Source organism: Physella acuta, unplaced genomic scaffold, assembly GCF_028476545.2.
Source record: "Physella acuta isolate Inbredline_101_S28 unplaced genomic scaffold, ASM2847654v3 ptg000797l, whole genome shotgun sequence".
In the NCBI taxonomy this organism is placed as follows: domain Eukaryota; kingdom Metazoa; phylum Mollusca; class Gastropoda; family Physidae; genus Physella; species Physella acuta.
In genome coordinates this window covers 94,820-122,240 of record NW_026732315.1, presented here as the reverse complement: position 1 = coordinate 122,240, position 27,421 = coordinate 94,820, and the positions used below count along the sequence as shown (strand labels likewise).

General features: G+C 33.5%; 1 protein-coding gene across 5 annotated transcripts in view; it reads left to right on the top strand.

Moving 5' to 3' along the window:
* LOC131951070 (CD109 antigen) overlaps positions 1-26,108 on the top strand; it is a 51,047-nt gene extending 24,939 nt beyond the window's left edge. Inside the window, exons 19-37 of one of the 5 annotated variants that reach the window (XM_059313339.1) lie at positions 11,789-11,951; positions 13,882-13,999; positions 14,308-14,421; positions 14,692-14,793; positions 14,937-15,065; positions 15,397-15,538; positions 15,864-16,040; positions 16,185-16,266; positions 16,542-16,698; positions 17,295-17,375; positions 17,663-17,843; positions 18,244-18,452; positions 22,149-22,301; positions 22,620-22,682; positions 22,957-23,066; positions 23,477-23,627; positions 24,089-24,191; positions 24,629-24,735; positions 25,770-26,108. In XM_059313339.1, the coding sequence (XP_059169322.1) occupies positions 11,789-11,951; positions 13,882-13,999; positions 14,308-14,421; positions 14,692-14,793; positions 14,937-15,065; positions 15,397-15,538; positions 15,864-16,040; positions 16,185-16,266; positions 16,542-16,698; positions 17,295-17,375; positions 17,663-17,843; positions 18,244-18,452; positions 22,149-22,301; positions 22,620-22,682; positions 22,957-23,066; positions 23,477-23,627; positions 24,089-24,191; positions 24,629-24,717 (2,324 nt within the window). In that variant the 3' untranslated portion in view covers positions 24,718-24,735; positions 25,770-26,108. Of the gene's footprint in view, positions 1-1,105; positions 1,302-4,398; positions 4,622-5,304; positions 5,471-11,788; positions 11,952-13,881; positions 14,000-14,307; positions 14,422-14,691; positions 14,794-14,936; positions 15,066-15,396; positions 15,539-15,863; positions 16,041-16,184; positions 16,267-16,541; positions 16,699-17,294; positions 17,376-17,662; positions 17,844-18,243; positions 18,453-22,148; positions 22,302-22,619; positions 22,683-22,956; positions 23,067-23,476; positions 23,628-24,088; positions 24,192-24,628; positions 24,736-25,769 lie in introns of all 5 variants that reach the window. The other 4 variants (XM_059313337.1, XM_059313335.1, XM_059313336.1 and 1 more) reach the window with 4 other exon arrangements.
* The last annotated feature ends 1,313 nt before the right edge of the window (positions 26,109-27,421 follow it).

Genomic DNA, 27,421 nt, shown 5'->3' with positions numbered 1-27,421 from the left:
TAACGCTGGAATGAGCCAAGTTACTGCGGGAATTACTTTCTGTTTTGTAACTTTACTTTTGTCTATTCAATACACTGTTGCCCGCACTTACATTATTTTACAAGTTTATTTTAAAATACTGTAATATTTAGTTTATCCTACGTGTCAATGGTCTTTGATTTCGCAAATATTTTGTTGTCGAACTTCTTTATATTTTAATCATTCCACATTTTTGTAAATCTGGCTAAATTTAAGATCAACATACGACTAGATTTGGTTGAAGTTCAGGTCAACTTTTGTTGTAATACGCCGAAATCTGTTACAGCTAAGGTCAACATTTTTTATAATACTACTAAATCTGGTTAAATTTAAGGAACTTTTTTGTAATCCGGTTAAATCTGGCTAAATTGAAAACTATTTACATAGACTGTTATAAACACGTATATTTTTAAACTAACATTTGACTATTTTAACTATCATAGTTTTTAAGTTTGTAGCTCCCATTTCTCACGACGAAGCCCTAATCATATAAAAAAAGCTAACCATGCTGTAATGTTTCAATTGTCTTAGTTCAATCTTTAAAAAAAAACCTTAGTGGGTTGCCGTGTTTCATCTAACCGATACATACATTCAACAGCCTACGTCGGCACTAAAAACATTATTGTTTTAATGTGGCACACTAAAATACACCATATAATAAACAAGTATTTTTTGGACTTACGCCATACTTTTTAATATGTACCGCGAGGTTAAAAAAAACATACAGGTAAAATGTAGTTTGTCTATGGATGGCTAAAGTTCCAAGAAAATTTAAAAATGCGCAAATGGAAAACTGCGCAAATCGAAACAAATTATACTAATACACTTTAAATTTGTCATATTTTGTGCAAACTGGTTTTTATTATGCTGCAATGTGCATGTTGTCATTCTTTGTTAATGTCTATGAATGCGGGATTTCAGAAAACAATATCCATGCGCACTTTTTTTGTGCATAGTTTTCCGCTGCGCAGTTTTCCGTCGCGCATCTTTCCAGTCACTGGTCCAAATTTGTATTTTACTTTTAGTTATCATCACGGTAAGTTTTTTTTATCTTAATTTTCACACATACAACTTCCTTGATTAACAGATCACCCCATCTGGCTTAACTTTGTAAACGCCATTCCTCAAGTGAGTTTATCGATCTCGCCACTCCTGGGGGCCCAGAACCCCCCACAGACCGTCACCCCCACCAACACACAGTCTAGTACCACGCCCCTGAAAGAGGTGACCCGAGTCAGAAACGTTTTCTCTGAGACTTTCCTTTGGTCAGACCTGACCGTCGGGTTAGTTGACCACTGCCATTATACGACTCAACCAAAATTTCATAACTTAATTAAAATGCTTGGGTTCTGTTGGAATTCCAGATTTGGGAATTTCCATTGGTCTTAACCCACCACTGCCTAATTGCTATTTGTCATTATATTTAATTTTATTCAACTGCTTTATACAATAATTTTGGTGCAGTGTCTATACATTTTTCCCATGGTGTGAGTTCCCTTTAGTTTTGCAAAGTTTTCACAAAAATATATTGTTATATTAAATCTCTTTTACGGCGACGTACCTTTAAATTATCTTCGTTTGATACACCGTCATACCCCTACAATATACTGTAGGTACACATACTTTATTTCTTCTTGACTATTTTAGCACTTTATTGATGAGCTTTTTTTACCTTAATTTTAACCTGGTGTTAAAATTTGAGATTTTATTTTTACTTCCGGAGAGTGTATGTGACTAAGGTTTAAGATCAGAAGCATAACACGTTATCAACCAACAACACAGATACTAACTATGGTGTAGGTCATAATGTAGACACTCACCCTGATGTAGGTATAACGTAGACACTCACTATAATGGTGTTAAAATCAATAATTAAGTACTCATGTCATTTGTACCTTCCGTATACAACTAAAACGTTTATGAATCTATTTTCTGTTTCAAAATGCCACAATGTAACATTTTAAATCAATAAAATCAATTGTGATAGTATCCCATAATCAAGAAACATGTTAAATTAATTAAATCAATCGTAATAGTATCCCATAATCAAGAAACATGTTAAATCAATTAAATAAATCGTGATAGTATCCTATAATAAAGAAAAGATATTAAATCATTTAAATCAATCGTGATAGTATCCCATAGTTAAGAATTATCTGTAAAGTACCTGTTGCAAACATAATTCAATATAGAGAGATCTAATTTAATAAATAGTAATTACAAGTCTTCTTTATTAGAGACAAATCTAAAACAATCTATCGCTTGTGCTTGAAATAATACACCACTATTACACATTTCATCCAGTTAGCGATGATCTGGTTATTGAAAGTTTGATCCCAGGTGTCTTCATACTTAATTAAAATATACTTTCATAATCGCATTATTTTTATACTTGATACATTTTTTGGCGTATAAATATTTTTAAAACCATCATCATTTTTAGCAAATTCGATGCGGTTAAAATAGAAGTAAATCTACGTCATTAAGTTTTGTATTGTTTTTATTATTGTGGTAAGGTTTGTAATCTTAATTTTCTCATAAACAACTTTTTTTGATCGACAGGTCCAATTTGGTATGATTTGATACATTCCCTCCCTCAAATAAGTTTGGCGGTCTCGCCACTCCTGGGGCCCCATAACCCCCCTCAGATCGTGGCACCCACTAACCCACCCACCAACACACAGTCTAGCACCACGCCCCTGAAAGAGGTGACCCGAGTCAGGAACGTTTTCTCTGAGACTTTCCTTTGGTCAGACTTGACCGTCGGGTTAGTTGACCACTTCTGGTTAAGGGAATTCGTCAACAACTCTACAAAATACTTGGGTGATGCGGGAATTTCCGTTTACTTTCGACATTTTTCTTTGTTTCGAATAGTCTTTAGGCTCTATTGCCACATGCCTTTCTTTTACTATTTTAATGTTTTTTTTTACAGCGCTTTTCCTAAAATAATGTGCATCGGGAATCCCAGATTTCTTTTTTTTTCTCTCATGTAGTATGCTAATTAAATAGTTCAAGAAAACTGTCTTCATTTCTAAAGAAAAAAAGCAGTTGTGGTATAATTGTGAAGTAAACAAAATACTAAACTTAGCTGGGTTATGTACGCCCTGAGTTTTTACTGAATATGCTTTCTCTTTGATCTTCCTTAAAATGACTTATTCTTAATCGTTTTTCCTCTATATAGGCCTACTATCAATCTAAGTCAAGATATGTTCTCAATTCTTAGGATCTTTACGAACATACAACAATCTTAATACATGCTTTCTATAATAGGTCAAAACCGTGATATTTTAACCAGGACTATGGTAAGAAAATATATTTAAAAAAAAACAACGTATGCAGTGCCTAAAATATTGAATCGGGGAATCCGACATCAGTTAAGAGCCGGTTAGATTGAGGACGATTACTCAGACTTTCCTTCCGTCTGTGTTGACTATAGTGAGGGTCATGTAACACCTCTTTTACTCTCCCATCCCTTCTTTCGCACACTATATATTTTTGTATATCTTTACTTCTCTATCTCCGCCCAAAACATATCTGCCTCTGTAGAAGAGTTATTGTTCTTTGTGTGGATCAAGCTTAGAATTTTCTTCCTTCTTTCTCCAAATTGTTTTACCGTATAAGATGTACCGATGCCGTTTTCTTCTAAAGAATGTTCTTGAAAATAACTGAAGTGAGTGCTTATGGTGCCTTTTGCCTTTGGTTTAGATGACTCACCCGCGTGTTATAGGCACGTCTATTCCAGAGTTTCTTCCAGGCATCTCTTCGTGGAATGGAAATTTATATAGAAAATATATACTTTTACCAGTGTCCAACCCCCTGAAAATTTATTCCGCCTCCCCCTGAAAATATCAAGGCCCCCCCCCCCCCGCCCCCCGGAGAAAAAAAGTATGGAAAAAACACTGGTCTATTCTTTGCGTAGTTATTTTTAAAAAGTGTAAGTTCTAAAACATTTGGATATTTTTATGGATGACACAACTCAAAACGTTTCTTGGCTTAATTAATTGTGATTGTAATATTTTCCTGCGCATTATCTCTTTTAAAAAAATGACAGCGCCATAGCGTTGTGTTATCCTATTTAAAATAAATTCCATTTTCTCGTACACAATTTCAAGGAAACTCGTCTTAGTTTTTGTAAAACCTTCTGTATTGAAAGCTGTGTTCAGAACGGTACACGTTTGAAATTGCTACAATATAATATATCTATATTAATGCAATTAAAAACTGTGAAAAAATAAATTTGTATTGAAAAGGCGATTTTTAAAATATATTAAAATTGATCTGCGAGCTTATACAAACAGTATGTTAAATAACTAGAGTAGGCATAAAGTACATCAATAATAAACATGTATTTAATAAGAAACCAAATCGTTTTTTTTTAAGCACCGAATCCGTTGTGGGTTCCTATACCCAATAGCCATTTCGCTGCGTATGTAGGCCCTGTATTTAGCATTGGCGCAGCGGTCCAGCCAATCACACCGGATCAAAACCCTACACCAACGGTGACCCCCATCAACACACAGTCTAGTACTACGCCCTTGAAAGAGGTGACCCGAGTCAGGAACGTTTTCTCTGAGACTTTCCTTTGGTCAAACTTGACCCTTGGGTTAGTTGACTACTACTGTTGTGCTAGTGAAAATTTTTTTTCCAACAAACCTTACCCTCAGAAAAAAAAGCACAGGAACTGAGGGGATTTTTGTTTATTTTTGGGGTTTTCCGTTTACTTTTGGGATTTTTCGTTTACTTTTGGGTATTTCCGCTTACTTTTAGGGCATTCCTTTAATCCAAACAGTGACATGAATTAGCTACACAACAAGCTCATTGCCACACCCCTCTTTGCTATATGTACACAATTTCTAAACTAGTGAACACATTGGTCATGGGTACTATGGTTATTTCTTTGGTGAGAGTTGAACCATTCTTAGCTTAACGATTCTCTTACACAAACAGAATACACTCGACGAAAACAATCCGTGCATTTATTAAAGTGTAACAACAAATCCAGGGGACGGAGTGGTCTAGCGGTAGAGAGTTGGACTGCTAACCTGCAAGTCTCGAGTTCGAATCCGGGTTCAAGTCAGTAGACCGTCTTGAGTCCACCCAACTCTGATGGGTACCCAACTCGCGTTAGGGAAAGTAAAGGCGGCTAGGCATAGTGCTGACCACACTATCTCTTTATAAGTAGAGGTCACAGAAACAAGTGAACTCTACTTCACTTGCCCTATAGACCGTCAGGTTTGCAAAGGGAACTTTTAACAAAAATTCAACACTTTTTAACCCAAATGCTAGCTATCTGGGAGATGATGGTCCCGGGCGTCATGTTCAACATTGCACCAGGCATGGGCGTGCCCCAGCCTCAGCCATCTTTGGTCGACCAGACTTCCGGTCTGCAGGAGCCCGCCAGAGTTAGGAGCAACTTTGTAGAGACCTGGCTATGGACGTCAGAAACGATCGGGTACTCTACTGCCCTACACGAACATTTTCTTCATGTTATATATTTTTTTCCTTAGCGCAACTTTTTATCCCCCTACACAATTTTCTTTTGTATACCTTGGGATAGGTCTTTCTCTTTTACTGTACTATAACAATGTATACTTAAAAAGAAAGTTCATGTGAAATTTTCACCTCATAAGTACACATTGAGTTGACTATATATTATAACACTAAGAAGTTGCTTGTAGTTTTACGAATACTTTAAAGCTATGAATCATTTTAGATTCTTAAATTAATTTATTAAATTTAAAATACAAATTTAAAACCTAGAAATTGTTATTATAAACCGTCAGTGTAAAAACTAAATTTTAGCCGTTAGGTTATAATTGAAGTTAAAATACAAAATCTGGGAATGTTGACGATAGAACGAGTATGGAAAATATATGTTCCTATTTTGACATCAAATCTAGTGTTAAATGTTGTTATTATCAGACATCATTAATTATGCTCATAATTCTCGTACAGTCACAATTCTTTAAAATGTTGTATAGGCGTAAAATTATTTTAAAAATCTGGGCTTCTTTTGATGGAATGTGTTTATATTGATATGAAAATCATAATGTTAGTCAAAGTATGCCTGAGAATTTCAAATCTTGGCGAAAATGGAGGGCTCATGTGATTCTACAAGAAAATCTCAGAAAATCCCGTATTTGCAGGAATCCGCATTGCTGAAAGGATATAGGGACTACCAAGTTCGAAGCTTTGGACAAAATGCGTTCTTTCGATGAAAGTAACACCTAGATGGGCAGAATTGTGACAAAGCCCCATCTGTATAGCTGCAATTATATGACAATATTTACCCGTAATGTAATTTAATATCGTCATTATTTATTCCCCCCCCCCCCCGCGCCCCGCCCCAGTCTACACGACCACCACGCCGTGGTTTTTCTTTACCACCACCATGATGATGACGTTTCCCACCATGATGTACCCAACGACCATGAACTTCATGCCCGCCCAAACCACGCCCGCTCCGGACAACCAGGGCGGAGATTTGCCGGAACCTCCCCGGATCCGTGTCAACTTTGCTGAGACTTTCCTCTACGAGACCCTCGTGACAGGGTACCTGCTTGCTATTTTAGTTTGGCCTCTCGTTTTGATAGATTTGGCTTTAATATTGTTGCATTCGGCTTATCGTTTTGCTGAATTTGGCTTTTTGGTCTCTCGTTTTGAAATAATTGGCTTTGATTTTGTAGCATTCGGCGTATCCTTTTGCTGAATTTGGCTTTTTTTTGAGGACACTATCTGTCTGGTGATCAGTCATGTTTCAATTATAATCTCTTTTAAAATACTATACTATTAATATTTTTTTCAATATCAAGTCTGTACCCCACTACGCTACCAGCTATCTAACTTTGCTATTCAAGCAAATAACTCCAAATTCTCTTTACATCTTTCGAAATCTGAATTGTATTCTATTATACAGCAAGTGGTGGCAGTTTGCTTTGTTTTTACTTGGTTTTTCTAGCATGCCAACCATTTGAAAAGCCATTAATCCTAAAACAAATATTTTTTTTTCTATGACGGAGAAATTATTCGTTGTACACCATGTCCTGGTGATAATTTATAACAACACATTGTTTGTAGAAACTTAATGTAGATCTAAATGTATTATATGTTACATACTATTAGATTTCGGTTTAAATTAGATAATCAGAAATGTAATGCCCATTTCTGGGTGAGCCTTTACTCGCCATGTAATTTCGGAAGCTTGACCATATAGTTAGTAAAATTTTGAACAGTTTGAATGACATTATCTCACAGTTTGTGTAGGCTTCATCATATTTTGTTTATTTTTTTTTGCCTAGTACGTACTGGAAACAGTCCTACAAATCGTTTTGCTTTAAATAGTTGAGAGCGTAGGATTTAGAAACACCTATCCCGTCTGAAGGTACCTAGGCTCGATTCTGTAGAACGTCCCTGAGTTCACCCATCTCTGATGAATACTCGAGTCCCGTAAGAGAAACTAAAAGTGGCAGGACATGGTGCTGACCACATTATCCATTTATTTGCCAGGGTTACAGAAACACCCGACCTGTACTTCATCTGTCCATTGCAAAGTCGTAGCGACCCCTCCCGGCGCCCGGGGACAAACTTTCAATTTGGCTCCCCCATATATTTTAATATTTATAATTCAAAACTGCGGCTTAAATGAGGTTTAATTTTCAACCTATGTTGGCGCCCGGGGACATATGTAACTCGCCCCCCCCCCCCTTCTTGTCGCTACGCCTCTGGTCCATTGAATCGCCAGGTCTGAAAGAGGGTAATTTTACTTTGGTCAAGATGTGAGATTCGTTTCTTCTGTTTGGAAGGTATCTAGGTGGGGAGTATAACTGTTGGACTCTGCCCTATTTTCTTACAGGCGTAAACTCCCATACTCTATGATCTATCGATAAACCGTAGATTTAACTAAAATAACAGCGTATTTTCAAAACTAAGCCATGATACTTATCATACTATTTAAACACTATTTAAACAATTTTTGTTTAGTGGAACTGGACTACGATTATATGCTCATGGGATCAGAAATTATGTTGAGCCCTGCTGTTATGGAAAGTGGTGGCGCGCAACCAGGCAACCAAGGCCTGATAGAACCAAAGAGAACTCGGCACAATTTTGCTGAAACGTTTCTCTGGGAGAGCCTAGACATTGGGTACTTGAACCTAATCTGCCCTCAGCCCCGCATGTGCCCTACCCTCGGGTTTTCTTATACACTGACCGTTTCATTTTTTCCTATCTGTTTTCGATGTCTTACTTGTTTTTTGGAAATCTCCTTTATTTTCCTAAGTCACGTTTATCTGAGCTTTACGGGATCAACCATAAATCATTTTACGCAGCTAGGATGGAATGGGAAGAGAGGACGAGGGAAGAGCTCAGGCGTTTGGGACATTAGAGATGTAACCTAATATATACGTATAATGATGGTATACAAAAGATGTAAAAAACCTGTTCGAATGTATGAGGGTATTTTCTTTACTAGAGGGAAGGGGATTGAAGTAGACTGGCGAAGGTTGTGTAAACTTCCGGTCTGCAGGAGCCCGCCAGAGTTAGGAGCAACTTTGTAGAGACCTGGCTATGGACGTCAGAAAAGATCGGGTACTCTACTGCCCTACACGAACATTTTCTTCATGTTATATATATATTTTTCCTTAGCGCAACTTTTTATCCCCCTACACAATTTTCTATTGCATACCTTGGGATAGGTCTTTCTCTTTTACTGTACCATAACAATGTATAATTAAAAAGGAAGTTCATGTGAAATTTTCACCTCATAAGTACAAATTAAGTTGACTATATATTATAACACAGAGAAGATGCTTGTAGTTTTACGAATACTTTAAAGCTATGAATCATTTTAGATTCTTAAATTGATTTCTAAAATGTAAAATACAAATTTAAAACTTAGAAATTGTTATTATAAACCGTCAGTAAAAAAACTAAATTTTAGCCGTTAGGTTATAATTGAAGTTAAAATACAAAATCTGGGAATGTTGACGATAGAACGAGTATGGAAAATATATGTTCCTATTTTGACATCAAATCTAGTGTTAAATGTTGTTATTATCAGACATCATTAATTATGCTCGTAATTCACGTACAGTCACAATTCTTTAAAATGTTGTATACCTGTAAAATTATTTTTAAAATCTGGGCTTCTTTTGATTGAATGTTTTTATATTGATATGAAAATCATAACCGTTAGTCAAAGTATGCCTGAGAATTTCAAATCTTGGCGAAAATGGAGGGATCATTTGATTCTACAAGAAAATCCCAGAAAATCCCCTTTGCAGGAATCCGCATTGCTGAAAGGATATAGGGACTACAAAGTTTGAAGCTTTGGACAAAATGCGGTCTTTCGATGAAAGTAACACCTAGATGGGAAGAATTGCGACAAAGCCCCATCTGTATAACTGCAATTATATGAAAATATTTACCCGTAATGTAATTTAATATCATCATTATTTATCCCCCCTCCCGCCCCGCCCCAGTCTACACGACCACCACACCGTATGATATCACCGACACAATGATGATGTTTCCCACCATGATGTACCCAACCACCATGAACTTCATGCCCGCCCAAACCACGCCCGCTCCGGACAACCAGGGCGGAGATTTGCCGGATCCTCCCCGGACCCGTGTCAACTTCGCTGAGACTTTCCTCTACGAGACCCTCGTGACAGGGTCCTTGCTTGCTATTTTAGTTTGGCCTCTCGTTTTGATAGATTTGGCTTTAATTATTCGGTGTATCCTTTTGCTGAATTTGGCTTTTTGGTCTCTCGTTTTGATAGATTTAGCTTTAATAATGTTGTATACAGCGTATCCTTTTGCTGAATTTGGCTTTTTGTCTCTCGTTTTGATATATTTGGCTTTGATTTTGTAGCATTCGGCATGTCCTTTTGTTGAATTCGGCTTTTTTTCTAGTCATGTTTCAATTATAATCTCTTTTAAAATACTATAATATTAATATTTTTCTATATCAAGGCTGTACCTCCCTACGCTACCAGCTATCTAACTTTGCTATCCTAGCAAATAACTCCAAATTCTCTTTACATCTTTTGAAATATGAATTGTATTCTATTATACAGCAAGGGGTGGCAGTTTGCTTTAATTTTACTTGGTTTTTCTAGCATGCCAACCATTTAAAAGCCATTAATCCTTAAACAAATATATATTTTTTCTATGACGGAGAAATTATTCGTTGTACACCATTATATCCTGGTGATAATTTATATCAACACCTTATTTCTAGAAATTGCATGTCGATCTAAATGTATTATATGTTACATACTATTATATTTCTGGGTGAGCCTTTACTCGCCATGTAATTTCGGAAGCTTGACCATATAGTTAGTAAAATTTTGAACAGTTGAATGACATTATCTCACAGTTTGTGTAGGCTTTATCATATTTTGTTTATTTTTTTTTGCCTAGTACGTACTGGAAACAGTCCTACAAATCGTTTTGCTTTAAATAGTTGAGAGCGTAGTATTTAGAAACACCTATCCCGTCTGAACGTATCTAGGCTCGATTCTGTAGAACGTCCCTGAGTTCACCCATCTCTGATGAATACCCGAGTCCCGTAAGAGAGAGTAAAAGTGGCAGTACATGGTGCTGACCACATTATCCATTTATTTGCCAGGGTTACAGAAACACCTGACCTGTACTTCATTTTTCCATTGCAGAGGCGTAGCGACTCCTCCCGGCGCCCGGGGACAAACTTTCAATTTGGCTCCCCCATATATTTTAATATTTATAATTCAAAACTGCGGCTTAAATGAGGTTTAATTTTCAACCTATTTTGGCGCCCGGGGACATATGTACCACCGCCCCCCCCCCTTCTTGTCGCTACGCCTCTGGTCCATTGAATCGCCAGGTCTGAAAGAGGGTAATTTTACTTTGGTCAAGATGTGAGATTCGTTTCTTCTGTTTGGAAGGTATCTAGGTGGGGAGTATAACTGTTGGACTCTGCCCTATTTTCTTACAGGCGTAAACTCCCATACTCTATGATCTATCGATAAACCGTAGATTTAACTAAAATAACAGCGTATTTTCAAAACTAAGCCATGATACTTATCATACTATTTAAACACTATTTAAACAATTTTTGTTTAGTGGAACTGGACTACGATTATATGCTCATGGGACCAGAAATTATGTTGAGCCATGCTGTTATGGAAAGTGATGGCGCGCAACCAGGCAACCAAGGCCTCATAGAACCAAAGAGAACTCGGCACAATTTTGCTGAAACGTTTCTCTGGGAGAGCCTAGACATTGGGTACTTGAACCTAGTCTGCCCTCAGCCCCGCATGTGCCCTACCCTCGGGTTTTCTTATACACTGACCGTTTCATTTTTTCCTATGTGTTTTCGATGTCTTACTTGTTTTGGAAATCTCCTTTATTTTCTTAAGTCAAGTTTATCTGAGCTTTACGGGATCAACCATAAATCATTTTACGCAGCTAGGATTGAAGGGAAGAGAGGACGAGGGAAGAGCTCAGGCGTTTGGGGCATTAGAGATGTAACCTAATATATACGTATAATGATGGTATACAAAAGATGTAAAAAACCTGTTCGAATGTATGAGGGTATTTTCTTTACTAGAGGGAAGGGGATTAAAGTAGACTGGCGAAGGTTGTTTAAAACAACATGAGGTCTATTATGGATGCCTCCTCAACTGTTAATAATTTCGACCTTGTTTCGTTTTTGTCATACTTCGTCGAATGCTGAGCATGCGATAAAAGACACACAGAAAGGAACTAATTTTGTTTAAAATTGTAGTTTACCTGCCCATGTTCGCCATGAGCGCAATGGGCGGCGGCGGCGGACTTGATGGAATTAGCTTAGGGCAGTTGACGCAGACGTCACCCGGCTCGATGAAGGAACCAGCCCGAGTCAGATCAAACTTTGTCGAGACCTTCCTGTGGAATGACGTCATTGTAGGGTACTGTCACTTTTTTTGAGAACCGTCGAGCTTTTGTTTATTGTAGTACATGGGCAAGCTGGGCTTCGGGAGCTTTGGCAGAGTTAATTCGGAAGAAGAAAAAGGGGGGGGGAATGATTGATCAGATACAAGTTTTGTGAAGGTTCATATGTATGGTGACCGTAAAGATTCGCAACAGAAAACTGCGCAACGGAAAACTGCGCAATGGAAATTGCTCATAAAAATAATGTGAATAAACGCATTTTTGTCTTCTTAAATAGAACTTTTTAATACATTAACAAAGAAGGACCACGTGTACATTGTAGAATAATAAACATATTTCCAGGAAATGTGACAAAAATAAAAAGTGTATAATTATTTTTATGTGCGTATTTTTGTGTTTGCGCAGTTTTCCGTTGCGCAGTTTTCAGTTTCCGCATCTTTCAGGGAAATCATATCTATTATGCTGTTTCTTTTGTGAGAATATATACTATCCATATACTTTTAAAAAAACTGTTATCCTTGTATATTTTGACTAGTTGAATATAATTATATCTCTAAATTACGATTATCTCACTGCAATGAAAGATACATACTTTGTTCTATTATTTTGGAAGAAAATTTATCGAGATGTCTAAAAGTGATACTGTTGTACTTAAACAGACTATAATGCTTTCATTACTATTGCTGGTATTCACAATATGGTGGAGCAGCTGGTATTAATAAAAAAAAAATCATTTTTCCACAGCCAAATAAACGTAACGCACTTAGTTTTGTGATAATTCATGCATGTTTCTGAAAATTCAATTAAAAAAATATAAGATCATCCTGATCAAAATGAAATTGTAAAAAATAATGTTTTTGACTTGAAGCGTAGACAAAGATTTTGAAAAAAAAATTCCGTTTAATGTTTCCCTCTCGTTTTTATTTTAAAAACTAATTTGTCTCTTCTGATTGTTTTTTAAATGCAACAAAAACTTCACACAGAGACAATGTTAAAATATTGATTAAGTGCTGTTGTCCATATTTAAATAGCCTTGACCTGATCCTCTGTTTTTATTTTAAGAAATAATACTATTTACCTTTACACTGATTAATATGTCTGTACAAAAAAAAAAAAAGAACCCAACCATAAGCTATTGACAGAAACAAATATAAAACAACGCACAGCTAAAGGTATTAATCAGTTCATTAAAAGATTAGTTTATACAGCTTAATGTGGAGGTCTGCTTTGATTTAAAAACTTGTTTGCATTTGAAAGAGATAAAATTGTATTTCTATACAGCAAAGAGAATAAAGATTAGATTGAAAAATAAAATAAATATATTATGGATCGATTATTATAGAAATAATAAGCGATAAATGTGAAAATTATTTCTTTTTGTAAATCTATAGCTAAAACGCTTATAAAACATCTATCTATGCGTTGGTGCTTGGTTTTTATTCTTACTAGATTTTTCCTCATACGACGCTTTATTTAAGACTGCATGCTTAAATATATTATTTAATCTGTACTGTAATTTTTAACTAGATTAACTTTATTTTGAATTTATGCTTAGTAAAATTAAAAGACTCAAAATGTTGAAATATTTAAAAAAAAATACATAATGACTAATGAAATTTATTTTCACAATTTTCAAGTTCTGATAAAGTACATATATTCTAAACCATTACGTGGTGATTGTTATAGTGTTAAAAATTAAATTTATTGTAAAGGTATTTTAACCACAAATTTAAAACAATGAACTTTTAATTAATTTTTAAAATTTCCTTATCGAAAATAAATGCTAATTTATAACAAACATATTTTAAAAACATTAAACGAATGTACAATAACAATAATGTTGAACATTTATTATTAACTTAGAATGTTATAAAATTTCATAACCAGCTATAAGAAAAGTAAAATAAATGAAGATCCTAATTTGTTTTAACTAATCCATCAATTTAGAGCAAACGGCTCAGCTTCCATCACAGCCACTGTACCAGACACCATTACGTCATGGGTGGTCAGCGCCTTCGCCATCAACTCAAACTCTGGTCTAGGCGTGGCCCCAACACAAGCTCACGTGAGTCTATAAATAAAATCAGTAAATCAGTATTGTTTTATAACTTAAACATCAGAATAAACGCCCACTTGCTGTTAAAAAGGAGGAAGCACAAAGAAGAGTCGTGTTTCATGCTAGGTCATGAACTTAAAGGAATGGCCAATGGAAAGAGAACTTCTAGTTCTTATGGCCCGTGTTTATTCACAAGTGGAAAACGTGGTCTTGAGTGAATATTCACGAACATTAATTGTTAAAAGTTGCGAGATCCTCGAATAAATTCAAATAATGCATTTCATAAGCTTGACATGTTTCCTTATTTTCTCTTGCAGCTGAAGGTCTTCCGACCATTCTTTGTCAGCCTCAACCTCCCCTACTCTGTGACTCGTGGTGAGCAGCTGGCACTTCAAGCAAACGTCTTCAACTACCTGCCAGACGATATGCAGGTGAGTAACGGCAATACACAATCCTCGGGGGATATGAAACCAAAAGTAATTTTCTTATGGAGGTTTCTTTACAGAGGGATTCTACGGCAGAAGTAGCGCTAGTTGATATCTTGTAGAAAAAAAAATAAACAAAAACAACAACTACAGCAACCTTAAATTCAAAACCAAAATCTAACAGTTAAGGAAGAGCGGCATTTAAGCGCTTAAAACTATAATTTTGTTTTGCTTTTGGTAAAAAAAAATAGTATTTACCTCGCCTTGTTCCTCTAGGTCCGCGTCACTTTGGCCAAGTCCAACAGTTTCTTCAACATTTTTGTCGACGCTAACGGCGCCCAGGATCTTAAACAAATAGACGCAGTACAAGATATCTTTGTAAGTTTTTTGGTATTTTAATTATTTTTCAATACAGAAGAATATAGTAAAACAACTTTTAAAATTTAATCTTTACAAAAGAATCTTACTGTGCACTAATTGTTTTGAAAATTCTGGAGAATTAAAGGCTGCTGTATTTTTAGGTCAAGGCTGGTGAGGCCAAGTCAGTGTATTTCCCCATCGTCCCTGCTGACCTTGGTAGAATTGACATTGAGGTCAAGGCCCAATCCACCAAGGCCGCTGACGCTGTGCGCAGACAACTCCTGGTTGAGGTAAGATGGGGTTAACGTTCTTGGTGCTGGGTTGTCTGATAATATGTTCTAATGTAAAGAGTTACACGATTTTATAATTTGACTGAAATTGATAAAAAATAAAAACTTAGATCTCTCTCAGAGTATGAGTCAGAACATCAGCACCACACCTAGTTCAGTCAGAAAGATATACATTTTTTTTACATGTTTACACAATTTTATCAAACTCTACTTTATTTGCCCTAAATCTTGCTTTAGTTATCCCATATTCTTTTCTATTGCCAAGTTAATATTACATCAAATCGTAACATTAAAATAAAATTACCAATTTCCTCATTATTGAACGCCACAGGCTGAAGGAGTCCCCAAACAATACAACGTTCCTGTCCTTATCGACCTGACCGAAGGCAAAACAACTTTCTCAAAGACCATTGACCTCACGCTGCCTGCAAACGTAGTCAAGGGATCTGAACTTGCTAGAATCTCAGCTGTTGGTAGGTAGTAGCAGACGAAAGAATAGCAGTAGGGGAAGTAGTTTAAAGTGCCATACCATGGTACGTAGATTTAGCAAGAGGCAAAGATACTGGTAAGGATGGGAATATCACTTGTCGTATTAAACGGAACCAAATCGATTAATTTGTTAATAACTATAATTTTTAACTATGAAGCGACTAGAGTAAAAAATCCTAAAGATAAAGTGCAGATAGTGGGATTTGCAGTTAAATACATACTTGGGAGAATTCATTCGTTTCTTAGAAAAATTCCACGTAAATAATCTTTCAGTTTGATAGACACTGTACAGAATTGTATGTGTTTCAGGTGACCTGATGGGCCCAACCATCGCTGGACTGGACTCCCTACTTCAGATGCCAACCGGATGTGGAGAACAAACCATGCTGGGTCTGGCACCGGATGTGTACGTCACAGATTACCTGGAGTCTGTCAATCAACTGAATGGAGACGTCAAGACCAAAGCCATCGGCTTCATGGAAAGTGGTACGTGGGGGAATAACAGACATTGGCATGTAAAGATTTCTAGATCAAGAGAAAAAACACACATATCCCAACATACATCTTTATTAATATTATAAATATTAATATTACAAAATGTATAGTAAAAATTATGTTTTGGCATTTCAGGCTATCAAAGAGAGCTGACATACAAACACTCAGATGGCTCGTTCAGTGCTTTTGGCAGCAGTGACAAGTCAGGATCCATGTGGTAGGTTTCTGAAAATCTTTCAAAAACCCCATTTTTTTTTTCACATTATTGAACTACATATTTATGATGAAACATTATTCTATTGCAATACATTTTGAATAAAGACAGTGGCAAATGTACCAAGAAAAATATCAACGGTTCATTGCATACGAACTGAATATGACATTAATAACATTCTTCAAACAACCAATGAAATTAAACTTTTTGGATTTAAATAGAGACGGAACTTAATCTTTACCTCTTAATAATCTGAGTCTGTCTGTCCCAATGTTCAGGCTGACGGCCTTCGTCGCCCGCGTGTTCCACCAAGCTAAGTCCCACATCTTCATCGACGACTCCGTCCTCGTCCAGGCCATCCAGTGGATAATCCATCAACAAAACGCTGACGGCAGCTTCCCCGAGCCTGGAGAAATTATCCACAAGAACATGCAGGTCAGCAGAAAATACTGTCTTGTATTTGAGAAAAGATGATGGCCATCGTAGAAATCGCTGTGCTTAATGGAAACAGTGCTTGAGATTGTTAAAAAAAATTATTAAACGATTCAGAGACGATAAAAAAAAAACAACAACAATTACTGTAAACTACTTAGCCTAAATATTTGTGCATGCTGTGAAGTAGTATATATAGTAAAAAATAGCTATTATGCCGAGACTGCAAATAAAAAATTAAAATAATTTTATTATTTCAAGTAATTTCTATAATTAAAATTAAACAATTTTCTTTTTTTTTACTATTACTATTCTAACGAATAGTAACAAGCTTAATTTTTTTTACCGTTTTAATTTAAAATATATCATCTAAAAAAATAATAATATAGAATTTTTCACCTCCCTCAAATTGTGTCGATTTTGCGGTTTTTCGAAGCGAAGATGCATCATAAACATTATAGTAAATAAAATTATAAAATATATCACTCAAATACTGAAACTATGCTGCGTATATAGCTAGGTAATAGCTAGGCACTTTTGCTTGCAGCAAATAGATTTACAGGTATCCGATTTGTTCATTTTATTTTTTCTGTCTTCAGGGACAAGCTGGGTCCGGGGTCGGATTGACCTTGTTTGTGTTGATCTCACTTTTAGAGAACCGTGATGTTCTGGAGAATACGGTAGGTCAAGGGTTAATTTCTTTATTGGTAAGTCAAGGGTTAGTATTTATTATAAATCATGACTACAGTTATATAGTATGACAAGGATTCACTTTTGCATGGTGGGTCAAGGGTAAAGTTTTATATGAGTATGTGGTAGAGTTAGCACTTGTATTTGTAAATAACATTTGTTTTGATCTATTTGGAACATTGAAGGTTAAAGTTAAAATAAGTAATTTATCCGAATTGTCAAAAAGATCAGTCTCTACAAAGTTTTGAAAAACAATTTAATATTTTTTATTTCCCAGAATGCCGCAGGAGTCTTGGCTGAACAAGCCAGACAAAAAGCCCTGGCCTACGCTGAACAGGAAGTTGCCAAAATGGATGATCTCTACGTTCTCGCCATGGCGTCTTACGCTTTCCAACTGGCCGGCAGCAACATGACCCAAGCTGTTCTAGATAAACTGGAGGCCAAGACCACTGCTCAAGGTAAAATTCTCTTCTCTGAAATTCATATCAGGTCTTCAATGTCGCCTTTTTAAAGTTTTCAAAATAGTAAGCTAGACCCAATCTACTGTTACAAAGAGTTTAATTCAGCAGAAAGCCCACACGAAACAGATACCCCAAACGTCCAAATTACTCCTCACATAGGCCCTAATTTGAGCATTTGCTGCAACAGTCCTCCACCCTCCATCCCACTGTTCAACTCCCTCTCTCACATCCAATATGATACAATAATTGTTATTACATTTTCACATTCCTTCTACATTAAGAACTTATTTGTGTTTTTTAAAGAAAACCAAGACGGCGTTTCCATATTTAAATTCACTAAATAAAATATAGTTATTTTATAAGCTAAGACGTACCCTTATTTTCATTCTATAAACAGACGGCATGAAGTACTGGCACCAGCCGGAGCCACCAAAGACCTCTACCAACACTTGGGTTAGCCCAAACCCCACCAAGGCCATTGACATTGAGATGACCGCCTACGTCTTGCTGACCTACACAAAGCGCGGCAACTTGGTTGCAGGCAAGAGCATCATGCAGTGGATCACCAAACAGAGAAACGCCAACGGTGGCTTCACGTCCACACAGGTTTGAGAATTTTATTTCCACATCACTTCAATAAAAGCTCAATATGATTACAGGGGGACATTTTTAAACTTAAAAACAAAAATTGCTGTAAAGATTGTTTTAGCTAAAATATATTTTAAACTAAAATAATACACTGCTGTAAATATTGTTTATTTAAAATATAATTTAAAATGAAATAAATGCTGTAAATATTGTTTTAGTTAAAATTTAATTTAAACTTAAAAATATAGCTGTAAATATTGTTTTAAATATAATTGAAACTGAAAGAAACAACATTGCTGTAAATATAGTTTTAGCTAAAATATCATTTAAACTGAAAAAAACATTGCTGTTAATATTGTTTTAGCTAAAATATAATTTAAACTAAAAAAATACATTGCTGTGAATATTATTTTAATTAAAATATAATTTAAACTGAAAGAAAAAAAACATTGCCATAATTATAGTTTTAGCTAAAATAAAATTTAAACTGAAAAAAACAACATTGCTGTAAATATTGTTTTAGCTAAAATATCATGTAAACTTAAAAAACATTAATGTAAATTTTGTTTTAGCTAAAATATAATTTAAACTAAAAAATACATTGCTGTAAATATTTTTTTAAATTAAAATATAATTTAAACTAAAAAATACATTACTGTAAATATTGTTTTAATTAAAATATAATTTAAACTAAAAAAAGAACATTGCAGTTAATATTGTTTTCGCTTAAATATATTTTAAACTAAAAAATACATTACTGTAAATATTGTTTATTTAAAATATAATTGAAACTGAAAAAAACAGTGCTGTAAATATTGTTTTAATTAAAATATAATTTAAACTGAAAGAACAAACATTGCTGTAATTATAGTTTAGCTGAAATAAAATTTAAACTGACAAAAAAAAACTTTGCTGTAAATATTGTTTTAGAAAAAATATTATTTAAACTGAAAAAAAAACATTGCTGTAAATATTGTTTTATCTAAAATATAATTTAAACTAAAGTACATTGCTGTTTAAATTTTTTATTAAAATATAATTTAAACTAAAAAAAGAATTGCTGTAAATATTGTTTTAGCTAAAATATAATTTAAGCTAAAAATACATTGCTGTAAATATTGTTTTAATTAAAATATTATTTAAAGTGAAAGAAAAAACATTGCTGTAAATATAGTTTTAGCTAAAATACAATTTAAACTAAAATAAACATTGCTGTAAATATTGTTTTAGCTAAAATATAATTTAAACTAAAACAAACATTGCTGTAAATTCTGTTTATTTAAAATTTAATTTAAACTGAAAAAAACATTGCTGTAAATATTGTTTTAATTAAAATATAATTTAAACTGAAAGAACAAACATTGCTGTAAATATAGTTTTAGCAAAAATACAATTTAAACTAAAATAAACATTGCTGTAAATATTGATTTAGCTAAAATATAATTTAAACTAAAACAAACATTGCTGTAAATTCTGTTTATTTAAAATTTAATTTAAACTGAAGAAAACATTGCTGTAAATATTGTTTTAATTAAAATATAATTTAAACTGAAAGAACAAACATTGCTGTAATTATAGTTTAGCTAAAATAAAATTTAAATTGACGAAAAAAAACTTTGCTGTAAATATTGTTTTGGAAAAAATATTATTTAAACTGAAAAAAAAAAAACATTGCTGTTAATATTGTTTTAGCTAAAATATAATTTAAACTAAAAAAAAAACATTGCTGTAAATATTGTTTTAAATAAATATCATTTAAACTGAAAAAAAAAACATTAATGTAAATATTGTTTTAGCTAAAATATAATTTAAACTAGAAAAATACATTGCTGTGAATATTTTTTAATTAAAATATAATATAAACTAAAAATACATTACTGTAAATATTGTTTTAATTAAAATATAATTTAAACTAAAAAAAGAACAGTGCAGTTAATATTGTTTTCGCTTAAATATATTTTAAACTAAAAAATACATTGCTGTAAATATTGTTTATTTAAAATTTAATTTAAACTGAAAAAACCATTGCTGTAAATATTGTTCTAATTAAAATATAATTTAAACTGAAAGAACAAACATTGCTGTAATTATAGTTTAGCTAAAATAAAATTTAAACTGACAAAAAAAAACTTTGCTGTATATATTGTTTTGGAAAAAATATTATTTAAACTGAAAAAAAAACATTGCTGTAAATATTGTTTTAGTTAAAATATAATTTAAACTAAAGTACATTGCTGTAAATATTTTTTTTTATTAAAATATAATTTAAACTAAAAAAACATTGCTGTAAATATTGTTTTAGCTAAAATATAATTTAAACTAAAAAATACATTGCTGTAAATATTGTTTTAATTAAAATATAATTTAAGGTGAAAGAAAAAACATTGCTGTAAATATAGCTTTAGCTAAAATACAATTTGAACTAAAATAAACATTGCTGTAAATATTGATTTAGCTAAAATATAATTTAAACTAAAACAAACATTGCTGTAAATATTGTTTTAGCTAAAATATCATTTAAACTGTAAAAAAAAACATTAATGTAAATATTGTTTTAGCTAAAATATAATTTAAGCTAAAAAAATACATTGCTGTAAATATTGTTTTAATTAAAATATAATTTAAACTAAAAAATACATTACTGTAAATATTGTTTTAATTAAAATATAATTTAATCTAAAAAAAAGAACATTGCAGTTAAGATTGTTTTCGCTTAAATATATTTTAAACTGAAAAAAACATTACTGTAAATATTTTTTTTTATTTAAATATAATTTAAACTGAAAGAACAAACATTGCTGTAATTATAGTTTAGCTAAAATAAAATTTAAACTGACAAAAAAAAAACTTTGCTGTAAATATTGTTTTAGAAAAAATATTATTTAAACTGAAAAAAAAACATTGCTGTAAATATAGTTTTAGCTAAAATATAATTTAAACTAAAGTACATTGCTGTAAATATTTTTTTATTAAAATATAATTTAAACTAAAAAACATTGCTGTAAATATTGTTTAGCTAAAATATAATTTAAACTAAAAAAATACTTTGCTGTAAATATTGTTTTAATTAAAATATAATTTAAAGTGAAAGAAAAAACATTGCTGTAAATATAGTATTAGCTAAAATACAATTTAAACTAAAATAAACATTGCTGTAAATATTGTTTTAGCTTAAATACAATTTAAACTAAAAAAAAACATTGCTGTAAATATTGTTTTAGCTAAAATATCATTTAAACTGAAATTTTTAAAAAAATTTAAAACTGACAAAAATGTCAATTTTCTTTTAATTTAATTATTTTCTCCATGCTTTGTGAAACATCTCGATGTCATAACAAACCAAAACAGAAGAGTTAGATAATTCAGCAGCTCAATGTCTTCCACCCATGTTCTTTGCATTTATCACTCATAGCATTCAACCAAAAAGATTTTTAAACAAGCGTCTATGTACTAGTATAAGTCATGATTTCCAAAAAAAAACAACAAAAAAAAAAACAATTCAACTCTGTGTTGAACAATAAATTTACTGTGGCCAAATTCTCACGAGTAAAACTTCGACCCGACTATGTTTATCATCAATAACGTACCGCACCAATCAAAACGCAAACAAGCTCGAGCCGTATTTATTCTTGTGCCCTTTGACGTTCGCCAAACTCTGGTTCCCGAAAGGTTGGGGCCGATGGTTTTAAACTAAAGTTTACTTTCTACCCACAGGACACCGTGCTCGCTCTGAACGCCCTCAGCGAGTTCGCCAAGCAGACGTACAGCAACAACTTCAACGTCCACATCACCACCCAGCTGGACCCAACAACGACCTTCACCTTTGACATTGACAAGACCAACTCACTTCTGCTGCAGTCAAGAGAGGTAAAACTATAATTTCAATACAATAAATATTAAGTGTTTAGGCCTACTCGCTTCAAGTTTCAACCTGTTGTACTAAATCTTTGGTTTCATTTTAGAGCTCAAAAGCAAATCAAAATGAAAGGGATTTATATAATTTAATGAGAAAAATAATATTTTACAATTTTAGAATATTTAAACTTCAGAATCATCATACGTACGTAAAAATATAATGATTTCGTTCTTTTACAATGCTTATGATAAAAAAGTAATTTTTATAAAAAATGTTATATTTCAAGTTGAACACAATTTTTCTGAAGACAAAATGTCTTTTATTTTCAGACGACAACAGTCCCTGCCCAGGTTAAAGTTGATGCCAGCGGTTCAGGCATGGCCTTAGTTCAGGTAACCATCTAACAAATGTTTTCAAACTAAAGACACGTTAAAGATAATTGAAGGCTATCACAGTGAAGTGTTAAGCAAAAGAAAATCTATATTATAAATGCTGACACATATAATGTATATAGTTTTTATAGAAACCATTTAGAGCCTTAACGAACTTTCATTTAAAGATCAACTCATCTTATGGAATATTGCAATAATAAAGAACACTCATCGCATTTGAATAATAATTAAAAAAAAAATAAAGCTAAATTTGGATTATATTCATACACCACAGGCTGCTGTGTTTTTCAACGTTGAGCAAGAGATTGAGCCAACGACCTTTGACCTCACAGTGAAACTTATTGAGGAGACCATCAACAATTTGTTTGTGGAAACTTGTGCCAGGTACGTTTATTTATTTTGGTTACCTCATCTCTTATATTGTAATTTCTAAACATGCGACATCCAGATTTGATATAGTCAGGAAAAAGCTTAAAATTTATATTTATACATTTCTCTATGTCGTATAACCATGCAAGACACCACGCATGCACGCCGACTCTCTACCCTCCTCCCACCACCTCCCTCACTTTATAGGCGCGCTCAACAGTGTGTACCCACCCACTCCATTTGGACAACTGCGTCTTTCAGGAAGTCTTTACCCGTCACTAAATTGCGGAGTATGCTGCGCCGCGGGTCGTCTCGTAGCATATTATTAGGTTAAAAGTCAAACTTTGACGGAAACTTATTTTGTTCTTTTAATACGTATATCTCACTTCTGTGTTATCAAAACTGTTTTTAAAATTAAACGCCAGATGGCTCGGCGAGGGCCCCAGCAGTGCCATGGCCGTCCAAGAGTTTGGTATCCCATCAGGCTTTGAGGCTGACCTTGAAAGCATCACCCAGCTGGACATCCTGAAGAGAGTCGAGACGCAAAACAAGAAAGTTATTCTCTACTTCGACAATGTGAGATTAGGAGCTTTTGTTATAGTCACCATGTAGATAGTCAATTTAACCTCTCATAATATAGAGACGCTAGAGAACTAAAATACATTTTACATAGCCCATATCTGGTTAAATCTTTATTAAATATTCTTTAAGAACCGATTTCTCCACACTTTTAATGACATTTTGCAAAAGACTACATTATTTCTTGAGGTAATCTGTTAGGCATCTATTGATAATCAATTTTGACATTTGTAGGGTTATTTGTTATGGCAAATGCAGATTCACAGTTGCTAGGAATTACAACAGTAGACTAACTGTTATTGTCAATGACACTGTAGATTAACTGTTTCTGTCAATGACACATGTAGACTAACTGCTACTGATAATGACACCTGAAAATTAAATTTTCCTGTCAATGACACTTGTAGACTAATTGTTTTTGTCAATGACACCTAATCGTGTCTTGTTGAACTTCACAGATTGGCACAACTCCAGTTTGCTTAAACATCCGAGTTGTCAGAACTGGTTTGGTGGCCAAGTCCCAGCCAGCTGCCGTCAGGGTCTACGATTACTATGAGCCAGGTCAGTCATATGGTTCAGTTGGCTTCACCAAAATTTACCCCTGTTTTTTTTCGTGTAATTTTCTTTTTATTCGTTGAATAACGAAATAAAAAACTACCAAAAGTAATTTTCAATTATGTTGACATTAGTTTAAAAAAATTAATAGTTTGTTTTTGTTTTTAATTAATATTTAAAAATTCAAATGCATATGTGAAATTTCTTTTTTTAAAGTAAATCATTAAAATATTTTTTATTGAGTACATAATAAAATCGTTTTTTTTTAAAATTTAAATATTATTTTTCTACAGATATGTTTGTAATGAAAATTTGTTTCATTGAAATAAAAAAAGTTGTTTTTTTTACATTTATGTTTCAAGTTAAAATATGGTAATATAAAAATAAGAGTTTTTGTGTTTTTAAAAAAAAGTATTTATATGAAATTCTTTTGTTTGACACAGGTAACCAGGTGACCGCCTTCTACCAATCCCAACTTCTGAAGGATTCCTCCGTCTGTGACGTCTGCACAGAGTGCGAAAACTGTGTTTAGGTCAAGAAAACTGTTCAGGTATAATATTTGTTTTACGCATACGTACATCTAATATTATAATGTTACTAGACTACCCGATATCTAGTTAGATAACTGTGGGTTTCTGGGGGTCATCTATAAATGACATCACGTCCGTCACTAATCATAAAAAAAATAACCAGACCCCAAATTCAAAAAGGCGTCACACATCAGACGTTTTTGTCTTTTAAAAACACTGACTTCGTCTGAGCATGTGTCTGACAACATAATCTTTGTTATAGTTAAAGTTATAGCCGACAGAAAATTAGTTTAAGAACGCGTTAAACATCTGAATCGGCAACTAAATCTTGGATTGAAGTCGCCATTTATTGTACTAAAAAGTAAACAATTCATGTGACGTCACTATTCCCACAAAGTTAAGTCAATGTTTTAAACTTTTAAAATTAATGTGGTTAATCTACCTATGAATAAATCAATAAATTAATTAACGTCTTTAAATAAATTTGTGATTAACAGTCTGTCTGAAAAAAAATGTTCTCTACCTACATACTATTTTACAGCTCTCCACATAGCGCCGATCCTCTACAGTAGTTAATCAGACAAACAAAAAAAAAAAAAAAACCAAAAAAAATATATTCAAACATGGAAACAAACTTGAGTTTTAGTAGTATAGAGATAGATAGATAGATAGATAGATAGATAGATAGATAGATAGATATACTATTTTTTTTCTCCCAAAGTCCAGATTATTTCGTAAATGCTTTTTTTTTTCAACAAAAATAAAATATTTAAAAATATAACTTCTGTTTTTGACGAAACGTAAATTAAATATACAATATACTTTGAATAGCAGAGTGTAAACTAACAGTTGTAATCTTTATTCAAAATTTACGAGGGAACTTAATCAATAAAGAAAATTTGAGCTTAAATATTGTTACAAGTTTTCTAGTATTCTAACAAAGTATGTAGTATTGTGATGTTTGTGTGTGCAAGTATTGTTTAAAAACTTTTTTTAGCATCTGTGAAAATTTCAATATCGTTAATATGTAAGCAATGTTTATGTTTATTTTCAGATACCAAAGACGGTTTAAAGTTACAACTTTTGTAAAGAAATCCTTCAATCATTAGCTGCTATAGTTTTCTTTATTTAAAATCACATGCAACCTTAGGTAATTCCGTATTGTCAGCTTATTTACATTTTTGTAAAAATTGTAAGGTTTTTGTTTAGATAGTTTAGATTATGTCGCTTGTAGTATTTTAGTTAGTGAGCTATTTTTAGATTCAAGCGCAATAACTATAAGAATCGCTTATTTTATTGGTTTTTGAAGTTGTATAAATTTTTGTAGTCAAAAATATATTAAAATATATTTTGTTCATGAATGTGATATCAAGTCCAATAAAATGTATTTAACTTACAATGTGTGCATTGTTAAAATACTTTTGCAAAAACAAAATACATCATAGTTTTTGTACAATCTCTTTAAATATTCATAACTTAAATACTACATAAATATTAACGTATTTCAAGGGCTTCACAAATTTAAAACCCTCATCAGTTACGACTTATTAAAAGGTTTTAGAATTTGTTTAAGCTCTGAGTTAATTGGTCATTCAGTCAATTTAGCACATTCCCGTCCAGATTACACATCTATTTTCCCAATCATAACTCATTTGCTGGATATGGGTCTCGGCTGCACACCACAAAGCAATATCCTTTTACGCCCACCCTACCCATTTACAGGCATTTTACCCCAAAAAAAATTCCTCTTCATAGACTCAAACTTCCATACAGTCTATTTTGGGACATCTATTTATAACGTCAATGCAGAAAGTGCGGAGGGGTCAGAAGGAAGTCGACGGAGTGGCCTAGCAGTAGAGACCTGACTGCTAACCCGTAAGTCTCGAGTTCGAATCCGGGTTCAAGTCAATAGAACGTCCCTGATTCCACCCATCATAATGCTGATTACACTATCCCTTCATATACTTTACTACACCACAGACCAGGGGCTCCCAACCTTTTTTTTTACTCTAGAGCACATTCTAAAATATCGGCAAAATCGACAAACTCCTTTCAGAGGCGTCGCGACCCTTTCCTTCACCCGGGGACAAAACTTTCGATTTGCACCCCCCCTCAAACTTTCGATTTGCACCCGCCTCAAATTTTCGATTAGCACACCCCCCTCAAACTTTCGGTTTACACCCCTCCTCCTCAAACTTTCGATTTACACCCCTCCTCCTCAAACTTTCGATTTCCATCCCCTTCAACATTTCAATAATGTTTATGAAAACAATTCTGTCTCTGTCGAATAGTGAGAGGCGGGCACATACGAATCGTTCGGCGGGCGCCATGGCGCCCGCGGGCACGGGGTTGGGAACCCCTGCCATAGACCATGCTCAGTTATAATGAATAGTATAATCTACACAAAGCAAAGATAGACACAAGCAGCCAGGCGCGACGTACGTACGACGTGTTGCGATCAGGCAAGCACGATGAACACGCACCAATGACCAAACAGCGGCGTCTCAGAACAATAACCGCCAGGGGTCGTCACTACATGCCGACAGCTCAAAGCTGCGATAAATAAGATAGGATTGAACGGAAGAAGGTGTTTACATATTTTAGCGACCAAAGCTTTTTGAAAAAAAGGAAATTATTTTTATTTTCGTGCATTTAAAAAAATAAATATATTAGAGTAGTTTTCTTTGTATTTGTTGTATTTTTGAC